The 14,270-nt window shown below is 42.3% G+C and overlaps 1 protein-coding gene and 1 pseudogene across 1 annotated transcript; one reads left to right on the forward strand and one right to left on the reverse strand.

Annotated features, from left to right (window-relative positions):
- Positions 1-6,538: 6,538 nt before the first annotated feature.
- LOC119231958 (olfactory receptor 1E5-like) lies at positions 6,539-7,820 on the forward strand. Its single transcript, XM_037493801.2, has one exon. It carries the CDS (start codon positions 6,837-6,839, stop codon positions 7,818-7,820), a length of 984 nt encoding a protein of 327 aa, XP_037349698.2. The 5' UTR covers positions 6,539-6,836.
- Positions 7,821-12,749: 4,929 nt separating this feature from the next.
- Positions 12,750-13,399, reverse strand: LOC119230465 (olfactory receptor 1N2-like; annotated as a pseudogene).
- Positions 13,400-14,270: the final 871 nt, after the last annotated feature.

A 14,270-nucleotide genomic window follows, 5' to 3' on the forward strand; every position in this document is an offset into this window, starting at 1 on the left:
GAAACTAAACTTTTGTGCCTAAACAAACAACTTCTAGAGATTTGTTTTGCAAGCTAGTTGCCCAGGAACAGGGTGAAGAGGCTCCAATACTCTGGAAGGATGGGGATCCCCCAGGAGGAGGAGCCCTACATGCTGCTCTGGTTCTTGGGGACATAAAGGGGACATAAAGGAACGTTAAGGATAGTAGAGAGAACAATAGGGTCATTCCATACTGTCACTGTTTTCTTACAATGAATCTTTTAAAAAGATTTATTTATGCATACAAGAACTGGGGTGCAGACCAGAGGTGTGGGGTGTGAGAGAGGATTCACCAGAGACAGAATAGATCTACTGAAATACACTGCTGAGGGGAGCAGTGGGTGAGACAGGAGAGGTTTGCGGCACCATGTGGGTCACCTCCCTGCCTGGGGATTGAACTCATGATCCAGCAGCTGTGGATAGCTTCAGAGTGCTGACACTTAACCAGCTGTGCTACCAGGGAGGCCCCCTAACAATGAATTTTTAACCACTCTTATTAATTTCTCATACCTGTGTACTCATGCATCTGCTTTTTATTCCTGTCCAGCTCCAGGAAAGCATCACAACAAAAAGCAGCCAACAAGACATCTTTGCACAGAAACAAGAGGGCATTCACTGTTTCGGTCGATCATAATTTATTGAACACTTAGCATCAGGACCTAAGGACTGAGAATGCAGCTGAGAACAAGAAAGGCATGGTCCCTGCCCACTGTGAGTATATTTTCATAAGCCTCGTGGAATAGTTTATGACGTGAGACAGAGCAAATCATAATAGTTCACAATGGCAGAAACAGTAGATGAGTCTACACACACACACACACACACACACACACATATATATATGGAGAGAGAATGAACTGTAGTCTCATATAGGGGTCTATGGGCTATATATATGGGCTATTCCATATATATATAGAAAGGATATATATATATATATATATATATATATATATAAATGTCATTTTCTGTAGGCTAAAAATGATCAGAAATTGATTAATTTATGAGATTCAAGCTAATACTGTGTGCTCAGAACCCACATTTTCAACATGGAACTCTCCTTTTTTCATTGGATATGAGTTCCACATACTGTGCTCCTTTTGAGCTGCAAGGAAACTGAAGTTGTCCAGCATTTTCTTAGTGCCTGATCTAGATTGTTGCCTTCATGCATGTGTGTATATATTTTCTGGTTGAATAAGGCTCTCACGTTAACTTCTGTTTAAGTCATAATGTTTATTGAGCTTCCATTTTGTGGATTTGTAAACTGAGAGGTAAGTGACCTTTTCTTATCTTTTGCTGCTATTTGGTGGGATGCAAAATGTTTCTTTGCTAATGCCTAATGTTTCTTTACTTGGGATATTGAGTGAAAATGAAGGGCTGCAAAGCTGAGTTACTCCGACAATAGTTGCTTGTGGGTATTGGGTATGTCAGTGTTACCTTGGAAGGTGGTCATCTAAGGAACTATTTGAGGTCATGAGCGGAAGTCAGAAGCAAAAAACAGTAGATGAGCTCCTACAAAGTGGTATCAGTTGTTTCTACCTTAAAGTCATGGGATTCCAGTAGTGTAGCTCTGTTATTGGAACATTGTTGCACACCTCCTGTGAACCTGGCCCTCCTGACCTGCAAATTCTGTGGAACTCCGTTCCATCTTCTTCACGGTAAACAGAGACAACACTCTCCAGAGCTGTACTTTCATCTTCCCAATGGGGGACATGCCTCTGTCATAACAACAGAAGGTAAATATTTAAAATCACAAGCATAGATCAGGAGTGACTGATCACATGCTCAGGAGGCTGATAACTTGGTCTACATGTGCTGAAATAGAGCCCAGATTGGGTCTAACTGAGGAATAAAATCGGGGCTAAGAGTCACTCACACACATGCAGTGATCAAATAGCATGTACCCAAACATACACAGGACATGCATGTGCACGTGTGCACACCTAGGCCCATAAACACAGAGATGCTTATACACAAACAGAGAGCCCAGGGCAGGTTTCCACTTCCTTATGACCTGCGCTCATCGCAGCCCTTGTGAATTGGTCAGTTTGCTGTTGGGAGCAACATGTCCAGGAGCTGAGGGGACTGGAGTCATGGGGACAGCGTATCTGGGCATGGTTCCAAGTTCAAACTCTTCTTGGGCATGGTTCCAGCTGGGACTCAGAATTTAAAAAAATAATTAATGTTTAAATGATTTCCAACTTAAGACTCATGTTACAGATATTTGGTAGGCATGCCATAGTGTGTGCTATCAGAAGGAACATGATTTGGTTTGGATGTGAGAAGCTGATGACACTTCACGCGGGAAGAGAATTTAAGAGGATGGAATCCTGGGGGGAGTTGGGTAGGTACATGTGGGTGTAAATTGACCTGAACAATGGGTTTGAAGTTTTGGTGGTTATGGTGTGAGACAGGTCTGTTGGAGACCACAAGCTGTGCGATCTGAGCAGCTTCGCCTGTGTTGTTTATCCACATAAAGCAATCAGGACCTGCAAGGGAACGAATGCCCCCTTGATTGACTGGCAGATGACTTAAGCTAAGTGATGTTCCGCAACCATCGTGGCTATGGAGTGTTGCCTATGGGGCTTTGAGGGCTGGGCAGTTTGAATCAAGTACTTACATATTATTTTGAACACTTCTTGATTGGCATTATTTGTTTAATTATTGTATAATATACTGTGTCCTCTGATGCAGCACCAGTGACTTCCAGAATGAAGGCAGTTGGTAAGAATACAACATGCATGGTGGTGACAACAGGTTGGTGAGCTTGTTTAGAGGCATGATCCCAAAATACAAGTCAAATTATTATGAATCAAATTAGGAGGAGTGGCAGCCTGAATTAGAGGAATAAATTAAATGCAGTAGTGAGGAATACTTCAGGAATAAAAGAATAAACCTCATGGGAAAAAAACTTAGCCTTCGCTTTGGCATGGATAATGAACACCCAATATGTTTCCAGTAAGCATTTTGATCAGGACATGATGTAGGGTTATTCTGGATAATTGGAGTTAGTATTTTTTTTTTATTTGTTTGTTTGTTTGTTTATACATGCACTGGGTACAGTCAGAAGTGCGGGAGGGTGAGAGAATTCACCAGAGCCAGAGCGGGGAGCAGAGCAGGCAGAAGGACCCAAGTCCACTGCTGAGGGGAGCAGCAGGTGGCAGGAGAGGTCTGCGAGCCATGTGGGACCCTCCTCTGGTGGCCGGGGAGCAGCCGGGGATCGAACCGGCGCCACAGAGGTAGCAGGCAGCTTCGCAACCCAGCGCTCAACCGCTGCGCCACCGGGGAGGCCCCCTGGAGTTAGTATTTTTAAGGGAAGAGCAGGAGGCCAAGCAAGGCATAGCTCAGTGATGTGGCCTACTAGAGGCATGCAGAGGGAGTAGATTGTGCAGGTTTCTTTAAGATCAACAGGATAGGGAACATGTCCAAGCAGTTAGAGGGTGTGCATGGCATACCCATGATTTGCCTACTTTAAAACATGGTTGCTCACTCTGTAAGGCTTACCTAAAAATTATTGTGTAATGCATCCTCACATGATGTTAATATATTAGAGAGTGGTACTGTAATTGCAAAGAAATCCAAAGAAGGATCAAGAAGAACAAGGGTAGGAGGAAAAGGGAGAGCAGCTTGTGATGGTTGGGGTTGGATTAAGAAGGGGTAGGAGAACAGGCAGTGTTTAGAGGGTGAAGGAAGCACCAAATAGGAGGTATGTGGAGGACCCAAGATTGTGTAAACTTTACTTGGATGAGTCCAAAGGGTAGATCAAGGTCACCATCACAGATGAGTCCAGCTGTAGGTCTGACATCATCACAGGAATGGGGCCAGCTGTGGGTCTGATGTCATGCATGGTCCATCAGACCATTGTGGTGTTGGTTGAGGATGAGGTCATGATATCACTGGGTTTGTAATTGTCTTAGGCTGAATTTAGGAGTTTGAGGCATAAAGCCTTGTTGATCAGAATAACAGAAATGTGTAAATATTGTTGGAAAATGTGGGACTCAGTCCTCCAGAAGAGAGGCTGGCCTCCTGTTACGTTGGCGTCATGTTGGAGATGTCATAATTCCAAGGGGGCTTGTCACGTGCACCCCATATAATTCTCCCCACTGCCCTTTTAATAATGGCCTAACTTATATTTTGAGTGTAGAGGCCTTAATGTGAGAACTTTAACTCAAGAGACTTAACAGCAAGTGTACATGTGATGTGACTACCTTGAGTCTACAATGGTCAGTAAAGGACCCTTTAAACACTGGAAATTGACCAGCAAAGTGGGACTACAATTATGGCCTCATCCAAGATCAGCTATGGCAATGGCATGGAAGAGCTTGAATAAATGTGGAAGGCAGAGTGCATGAAGTAGGTCACATTTCTGTCATTAAGTGACACATGGCTGTATGCTTGGATGGAATCGCTGGACCACATGGTAATTTCTGTGTTTAACTTGTTGAGGAAGGACCGAACTGTTTTCCATAGTGGCTGCACCAGTGGCATTCGCACCAGCAATGTTTCAGTGCTCCACTTTCTCCTCTGCCTTGCTGGCGCTTGTTATTTTATGATCTGACACAACAAAGGGATAAAACTAAACCAAAACAAACTCCAGAAATCTGACTGCAGAACTGAGGTTATCAGAAAGGTGAGGTGAAGAGGAATGGGGAAATGGGTCCGGGGGACTGTGGTGGAGGGGTTCTGGTGCTCTGGTGCTCTGGTGTGGTGCAGTGACATACAGAAAGAGGTCTGAACCTATACCCCTAAAACACACACGGTGTTGTAAACGACGGTTATCACAATAGAATGATTAATACTTTTTGAAAGATCAAATCATCTGCAAAAACATTATGGCTTTTCTGGTGGGTGTGGAATGGTAATTTTGAGTTGCATTTTGTTGTGGTTTCTGATTTGCATTTTCCCAATGAACAACTTTCATGTGTTGGTTGGCCACTTGAATATCTTCCTTAGGAAATGCCGATTTAAGTCTTTTGTCCACTTTTTGTTAGGGTGGTTTGTCTTGTCATTCTGTCAAGTTCGCTTCATATAGCTTGGAGATCTGTTATTAGAGGCATATGTTTTTTATTTTTATATCCTCTTGATGGATTGACATTTTAATCAATATAATCAATTTAAAGTAAATGAAACTGGGAAAACTGGACCACCACATGCAAAAGAATGATACTAGACCACTACCTCACACCATGCACAAAAATCAACTCAAAATGGATGAAAGAATTGAACATAAGGCCCTTCAGCATTTCTTATAGAACATGTCTACTGTCAGCGAACTTCCTAAACTTTTTTAATTTGAAAATTTATTATCTCCTTCAGTTTTGGAAAAAAAAATATTAGCAAATATAGAATCCTTGGTAAACAATGTTCTCATTTCAGAACTTCAGGACTTCGTATTTCCCTTAGCTTCTGGCCTCCATGGATGAGAAATCAGCTATTAGTTTTATTAAGGATCCCTTGTGATTTCTTAGATTTTTTTCTTTTGTTTATCACAATTTCTCAAGGACTATCACAGTTTCTCAAGGACTATTTCCCAAGAACTAACTGTGTTGGGGACCAGCTACTAAAGCTAGTCATCCTCTTCACAAGAACGCAAAAGCCAGAGTTTCATAGAAGTTAAACAACCCAACCCTTATTTGAAGTCAAAGTTTGCTCACTCCACTTTCCCTCCTGTTCTTACTCCTTTCTGCCAGTTTCCATCTTTTCCCAAGGAGCTGTCCCAGGGCAACCACCATTCTAAGAGTAGAGACATCCCTGGGAATACCACATATGAAATGCAAAACCACCAAAACACCACTCTTCTTCCTTCCATGCTCCTTAGTGAGGGATAGCTTGAGGACTCAAAGTGTAAAACTAAGTTAATTATTTCATGTTTGTCTCTGAGGATCAGTCAGTAGAATTATACCCTAGGGACTCAGAACCTAGAAATACTTCTGTGACAATGTGCACAAAGAGCATCTATCACCCATCACTGCAATCTGGGTGGCTTGCTCTCTGGCTGGACAAATGCAACCAGCAGCCACAGGTCCTCTCAGACTCCCCGTTTGCTGTAGGCTCACAAGAGTTGGCCACATTTGGAGCATGGTTCTCTGAGAGCAACAGGGGGAACTGCAGGAACAGGGTGGGTTCCTGTGGTGGTGAATGCTGCTGGGACAGATACATATGGTGAGTGCTGTGAGAAAGGGGCAGGGTTATGATTTCCCTCTGATACCCACAAAGTCCTGGTCAGTCCCCCTGCCCATCCTCAGACCATCCTTCTGACCAGTGGTAACTACTCCCTTACAGAGTGAGCCACCCCTGTCTGCCTGCTTCAGAGGAAGAGGCTATACTCAGAGGTGTCAGTGATGCCTGGTCTTTAGGGACATGGGAAATAGTTGCAGAGTCCCAGTTTGTATTTACTATCTTCTTTGTGATACCATACCAGTGACAGTTTCACTGAATTTTGAAAACTCATTTGTGAAATGTATGTCATGATACTCATGAGTATTCAGTTAGATGTGGCATTGTATGGTGCTTAAGGTTCAAAGTAGCAACTCTTACTGCTCATGCATTTAGGTGCACTGACACCAGGGAATGTGGCCTTAGTGGACATATAACAAGGATGAAGTAACTTGGAATTCACTTTTCCCAATCAGTACTTCTGACTTTGCTTTTGTATTTTAGCCTCTGTGCCTGCTTGCTTTCCTTCCACAGGAAGATCAAGGAGGGATCAGTGGGCAGCCTTGGAGGGAATGTGTGGTGATTTGGGCTATAGCCATGTGAATTCTGTATGGGGGGATCTATTGTAGAGAGAGCTAACAGTACTGCCTCACTACATTTTTGCCATGTTTTTCTCTTCTTCTTCCAGAAAGAGTGGGGGGATGGATGGAAGCAACCAGTCCAGTGTCACTGAATTCCTCCTCTTGGGTCTCTCTGAAAGGCCAGAGCAGCAGCCTCTCCTGTTTGGCATCTTCCTAGGCATGTACCTGGTCACTGTCATGGGAAACCTGCTCATCATCGTGGCCATTAACTTTGATCCCCACCTCCACACTCCCATGTACTTCTTTCTGGCCAGTCTCTCTTTTGCTGATGCGTCCTTTTCTTCCACTACACTCCCCAAGATGCTGGTGAATATCCAGGCACATAGTCAGGCCATATCTTATAGGGGGTGTTTGGCCCAGATGTACTTTTTCATGACATTTGGGGCCCTGGATGACTTCCTCTTGGGGGTGATGGCCTATGACCGCTATGTGGCTATCTGCCGGCCTCTGCACTACTCCACACTCATGAGTCCACTGATGTGCGTGCTTCTTCTTGCTGCATGCTGGGTTCTCACCAGCTTTGCTGCCATCTTACACACTCTGCTCATGGCTAGGCTTTCTTTCTGTGCAGGCAATGTCATCCATCACTTCTTCTGTGATGTGGTCCCTCTGCTGCAGCTCTCCTGCTCGGACACCAGCACCAACCAGCTAGCCCTGTTCCTTGTGGGCTCCACAATACTCACTGGTCCACTGTCACTGGTCATCTTGTCCTATGCCCGCATCCTCTCCACCATCCTCAAGGTGCCATCTGCCTCTGGCCGATGGAAGGCCTTCTCCACCTGTGGGTCCCACCTCACTGTTGTCTTCCTGTTTTATGGAGCAGCAATCGGGGTCTACCTGTGCCCTCCTTCATCAGACTCTGGGGGTAAGGACAGAGTTGCAGCAGTATTTTATACAGTGGTGACCCCCATGCTGAACCCCTTCATTTATAGCCTCAGGAACAATGATATGAAGACTGCCCTGAGAAGGGTTTTTGAAATTCACACAGTGTCTTCTCAGGGACTTTAATCCTACGTCTATTGATATATTTGAAGTTATCCTACAAGAACCTTTGTGCTTATAAGCACTTCCCCCACCACCACATTTGCTTAGGTTTTAGAGAAAAGTGAGTTATAAATCATTCTTTTCAACCCCCAAATCTGACAGTGTATGTGGTCAATATATTTTCTAAAGGACTTCTACGATCTCACAAATACTTCCCTAGTGTTGTATAGAGTCATCTAAGGAGACAGGGGCAAGGTCAATTAAAATATTTGATGTTATTTTAATGGAAGACAGAACACATTTTTTTAAACATTCAATTCAACCAGATTTTATTAATCTTTCCCATTTATCAGATACTGTGCCAGGCAGAGAAGAGTTGATACCATATCTTCATAGAGTCCCGTATGGTTACATAGATATGCAGTGTGCTGTAACTCAGATCCAATGATGATGATTTCTCCATAAAGCATAATCTCTAGTTTATTCCATGTTCTTAACTCTCTAAATGTATTATGCCATTTAGTTTCCCACTTACACTTATTTTGAGTTAAGTACTATGATTAGTACACTTTTTAGATGGGGAAATTATAGCTATTAAATGAGGAAGAGAAGATTAAAATTTATTTTTTTTTCTAACTCCAGAGTCCAAACTCTTGCATGCTTTACTATTCTACGTAGTGCTAATGTTTGTACCAAGAGACAGATTCATATTGAGATAAAATGTGCATATTGATGCCCACCATGTGCCGGGAAGTATGCTAGGCACTGTTGGCCAAATGTGAAAAAGAGAGAGATTGTCCATGTTTGGTCATGGAACAGACAGGCACACGTTCAACTTAGCGTTGACCAAGTCAGATGGTGAGAGTTGTACTAGTGTTACAGTACAAAAGAAGAAAAATAATTATCTGAAACTGGTCAGGTACCGCTTACCCAAAAGGTGACATTTTATTGAGCCTGAAAGCATAAGCTCATTTGAACTGAAAAAGAAAAAAGAAGTGAAGATTTCACAGGGACAGAATTTTTTAAAATACAAGTCAGGGTAATTTTTAGCGCCTTCCATCTCAATTTGAAAATGTTATCTTTCTGAATATAGTTCTTGTTTCCCAGTCAGTTCCATAAAATCTCTTTGTAAGTTCCATTCTTTGTGACTAGTTTTCCCTATATTTTGCTGTAGTGCTTTTGATTCTAGTGTTCCAAAAGTCTCCAGAGATGAGACCCTCTTCTCTGTCATTAAAAACAGAACAAAACAGGTAATTCCAGTGCAATTAGGTTTGGGACAGTGTTGTGGGATTTCATTCCTGGCAGCAAAAGGACAGATGAAATGAAGTATGAAAAGAGTTCATTTTTTTCACCTGATTAGGGTAAAAATCAGTGGGGGATGTATCAAAGGGGGATATAAGAAATCCCTGAATATTTAATCCTGGTTTAATTCTTTCATACCTACTTCAATTTCTTATTCTAGGTCTGCGGTAATTCTCCACTGCTCCTTCAGTTTCCTGGCCTATTGCACACTATCTGTGGCTCTCTCTCTGCATAATGCTTAGTTTACTTTCATGCATTATTTTACTGGGTTTCTCAGTGCTCAGGCAACTGGTTGGATTCTTCCCTCCCCACTGTTCTTTAGAGTTGACTGGGGTGGGTGACTAAAGCAGCTACATCATGGCAGCCTGCATCCATTCATTTTCAGTTTATCACAACATACTATGATTTTATCCAGGACCTAGGTTCAGGTGACTGCCACCCCAACAGCCGAGCATAGTGAATTGAGAGAAAAGAGCCTGAAATGAAGGTAGAGGATGTGGCATCTGGACTGACACAGCTGTTGCTTTGCTCTTCCCACCCGCCTGATCACAAAGAGAGCACAGCCTTTGTATGGCGCTGCTGTACCCACAGCCCTGGCTCAAGTCTTAAAGATGGGGGAGGGATCATGATTTAAGGAAAGTATCATTTAAAAAATTTTGAGTTAAGCTGGCTTCCCTGCAACCTTCTCACTCACAGCAGCAGGGATGAGTTCAGACCAAGGCCTGATGCAGGGCTCATCCTCTTTGGCTTGGGTGGTGTCCGGGTATTAGAGGTGGAGTTAGAAGCCCTCATCTGCACCAGCTGCTCCAACAGAATCAGCTGGTATTAGTTTTTCTTATTAATGGAGCCTGGGGTAGGGCACATATAACAGCAGCCTTAATTAACTTAATGAAACCTTTCCACTTTTTCCCCCTGGGAATTCCTGTTCCATATTTTCTTTGGGTGCTTTTAACATTTTATTTAGCATCAATCTGTATGTTCTAGATGATCTGGACTGTACTAAGTGTTCCTCTACGTAGACCATATGAAAACTTAAATTATTAAGGATTAGAAATACCAATTTAGGGAAAGAAAAATTGATTTAAACAATAATTTTATTAAATAAACATTTTGTAAATAAATGTTTGAGGGCTTTAAATGCCAAGATATGGAAACAACCTAAATGTCCATCAATTTATGAATGGAAAGAGAAGTTGTGATCTGTATACTCAATGGAATACTACTCAGCTATTAAAAAAGGTGAAGTCTTTCCTCTTGAGACAACATGGATGGACCTTATTTTGCTTATGCTAAGCAAAAATCAGTGAGAAAATGAAACAAAATTACTGGGTGGTTTCTCTCATATGTGTACTATAGATAACCAAAAACAAATAAGCTGTCAAATTGCCAAAATAAAAGAACTTAAAACAAATGTTGGTTACAGGTAGGAAAAAGGAAGAGGGTGGGAAGGAAAGCAGAGGGGATTAATTTGATAGTGGGGATGGCAGTAGAACTTTGTGGTGGGTGTGGTGAGTTACTCTGAGTTACATATCGAGGTGTGAAGCTATATTCTTGAAACTGATAGAGAATGGTAAACCAATGGCAAGTCGATAAAATAAGAAAAAATGCTTGAAGAATGATCCATTGGCACACTGCTTCTGTTCTGAAGACATTCTAGTGTGCATTCTTTGCACTTCAAAGTCTGGAAAGAAGAAAAGAACACTTTTCCAGACTCCTTTGCAGATTGGATTCTGGATATAAATTAGGTTTTATTGAAAAGATGCACTTATGTGACGTTTGGAATATTAAAATGAGGTAGCAGGAACTCTGAGTTCTTTTTTTTTCCTTTTTACTGTCAGACATATTCATGGGGCACTTTTCTGCAGCAGAATTCTGGGTCCAGTCATTACGTACAGAGATGTTGAGAGGATTGCACTGAGATCTGGTGGTCACTCTGTGTGTCCAGACATTGGGTTCATGGGAACCAAGAAGTAGTTTTGATGCTGATACTTGGGTGGCAGCTGCGCTGATTTGCTCTTGAATCCAATAGTTCCAATGGCAACCTTCTGATTCCCCTCTTTCCTTAATTGCATAAGACATAGAATTTCTCCACATGGGTCGGACTATTATTGCTCTTAAGATTATCCCTGGAGACTCATGTTAGAACCAGAGCTTGTGTAATACTTTCAGTGACTTTGTGAACACCAAATTTCCTGCATTAACTTCATTCCAGCTTAAAATGCCAATGGTGGTTTCTTTTCCCCCTACCTAGGACCTTGAATAATACAATAAGATAAAAGACTGGAAACTTAATACTTGAGTAATTATGACCTGAGGGCCCTTATGTTCATGTGGATAGGCAGAAAACTTCTTTAGTCCCAAATGAGGACATCACAACCCATTTCTACTTTTTCTACTTTTGAAATACTTAATTTTGCCTAAGAATGCCTATGTCTGCTTCAGTCACACCGGCTGTCACTCCTACCTGTCATGATCCCTGTAATAGGTCTAGTAAACACCCATTACTATTAGCTGAGCCCCAGGAAGGGTGTTTTTATTGGGACTACTAGGATGGTCTATTGACACGGGCCAGAGGGCAGGCTGAACGTCTAGACAGTAACTAGCGTGGTGTGGCTGGTGGCTGGGGGTTGGGTCAGAGAGTGGGAAATTGGTTCAGAAAAAGAGGAATATTAAAGACAAACACAGCACTTGCTTATTTCTAGTCCTTTGCTTTAGGACTAGCAATGCAATAGTGAATTCCTGTGGTCAGGACCAAAAAGCCAGATTCAAGGCCAGGGTGGTCTGGTCTGGTTTTCCTAGGCTTGTGATCCCCACTCCTTCCACACAAGGAAAAGGGGAAAAGGGGGTCGGGGGGTGGCCCAAGAAAACGCATGCTGGTGCCGTCTTCTGCGTTCAAAAACAAGATCTTCGGTACAGGACGCCAACACGTCCTCCTTTTTAAAAACAAACAGACTTGGTCTTGGATGAAACTGATCTTGAGACTTGAGAGAGCTCTGTTGTGTATAAACAAATCGACAAATGTTTGTATTTTCATCCCTTCACTCCATCCCATGTCCCGCTATCTGGGGTGTCTTGCTAGTCATTGAATAGGTTTTATGCCAATGTCCAAATTTAATTAATTCTTGGTTCTAAAATCATATTTTAAATATGTAGATTAAAAAAAATCACTTGTAATTCTACTTCAGAAAGACAGCCCCAGTTAAGCATTGTAACTGCTGAGAACACCAATTTTTACTGAACCACTTTTTATCAAATTATTACTCTAAAATTCTCAGCATGCTTGATTTATTGTTTTGTGCTTTAGGGAATATTTTATGAAGGAACCCAGAAAATGAATCATGTGCTTAATGCAATATTGGCACAGAATAGGCACACAATATAACAAGAAATATTGACTCCCTTTACAATAACAGAAAGGAGTGCTTTCAAGTCACAGAAATAAAATGTTAAGATAATACTACAATCTATGTTACTTTAGTCTTATTGTCGTATCATAATCATTCAGCATTGTTTATGATCTCCACAATGTGATACTAGAAAATACACATCCCATCCCAGACCCACAGAGAGCAGGACTGCCATGAGATAAGAGCCATAGATAGAAAAGACCCTCCACTGCCCTTAGGTGATGAGATACCAACATAACCCAGGCTATGCGGGCATGGGAGAGGTCAGCAGGGTGAGGCGGGTGGTGAGGAACACCAGGCCCAGGACGATGATCACCAGCTCGTTCACACTGGTTTCTGAGCAGGAGAGCTTCAGGAGCACACTAGGGCCACAGTGGAAATGGGGGCTGACCTTGTGGGCACAGAAGGCCATTCAGGTCAGCAACAGTGTGTGCTCCAGGGCAGGACAGCTGGTCAGCAGCCAGCACAAGTGCACAGACTTGCAGGTGTAGTGTAATGGAGGGGCTGGCAGATGGCCACGTAGCAGTCATAGACCATCACAACCAGCAGGCAGTTGTCAAGGCCACCAAACAGAAGCAGGAAATAGAACTGTGCGAGGCATCCAGGATAGGAGATAGTCTGACTCTGGGTATAAATGTAGGCTGACATCTTGGGGTTTGAGGCAGAAGAAAAACAAGAATACACTAGTGATAATCGGCCAGAAAAAAGTTCATGGGAGTGTGAAGGTGTGGGTCAGAACTGATGGCCAGGTTGATGAGTAGGTTCCCCGTCAAGGTGACCAGGTACATTCCCAGGAAGATGCCAAGTAAGAGAGGCTGCTCCTCCAGCTGCTCAGAGTCCTAGGAGGAGGAAGGCTGAAATAGCAGTTTGGTTCACTCTGCTTGGTTTTCCCATCACTGGTAGTTCTTGTTACCTGTGTGGATAAAATTCTTCCATGTGCTAGTATTTAATTATTAAGTCAATTTACAAATCTGTGTCTGTGTATCTAGAAATGTCAGGTGGGAGTGGGGAAGGAGAATAAATGGATCTGCCAATGAGGATGTCTTGGGAATACATGAAAACACCGATGGGGCATTTAGAGACAATCAAGCTAATACCCATTCAAATACAAATGTGTCTCACACTATCATGGGGTCTGAGGAGAGACATCAGTTTGACCACAGAAGTCAGTGTAGGCTATTGGATGAGGTTGGAATTCGGGTTTGAGGTTTTGCCCGTGTTCTGCTTTCATTTTTTTCTGAATTCGACCTGTTTCACTCTGCATACCGTGCAAGGTTTTGATTATGCAAGATGAATAAGTCCTTGAGGTCTAATGCAGGGTGTGATGACTATAGTTTACTGTATTGTATACTCAATATTTGCTAAGAGGATACCTTTTTTAAAGCAATTTTTTATTAATTTGTCATTCTTTTACATAACAATGTAGTTTGGGGGGTACAACTTCACACCTTAACATGTGCACAAACTTCCCTCACCGAGAGGGTGGATCTTAAATTATCTTCTCAACACCAAACACACACACACACACACACACACACACACACACACAATGAAATAGCATCTATGTGAAAGGATTAGATATATTAATTAGCTCAGTTGTGGTGATCATTTCACAATGTATTAAAACATCAAGCTGTATACTTTAAGTATATAAAAAGTTTAGTATTTTTCAGTTCTATCACACTTAAAGCTGTAGAACTAATTATTTCCCAGGATATAAGAGGAGAGGCATAATTGTACTAGCTATATAATTTTCCAATCAAAA

The sequence above is a fragment of the Talpa occidentalis genome, unplaced genomic scaffold (genome assembly GCF_014898055.3).
Source record: "Talpa occidentalis isolate TD23 unplaced genomic scaffold, MPIMG_talOcc4v2.1 talOcc4.7, whole genome shotgun sequence".
In the NCBI taxonomy this organism is placed as follows: domain Eukaryota; kingdom Metazoa; phylum Chordata; class Mammalia; order Eulipotyphla; family Talpidae; genus Talpa; species Talpa occidentalis.

What these genes read in the sequence shown, in the direction of transcription:
- LOC119231958 (XM_037493801.2), top strand. Translation starts at nt 6,837, where the DNA reads ATGTTTTTCTCTTCTTCTTCCAGAAAGAGTGGGGGGATGGATGGAAGC.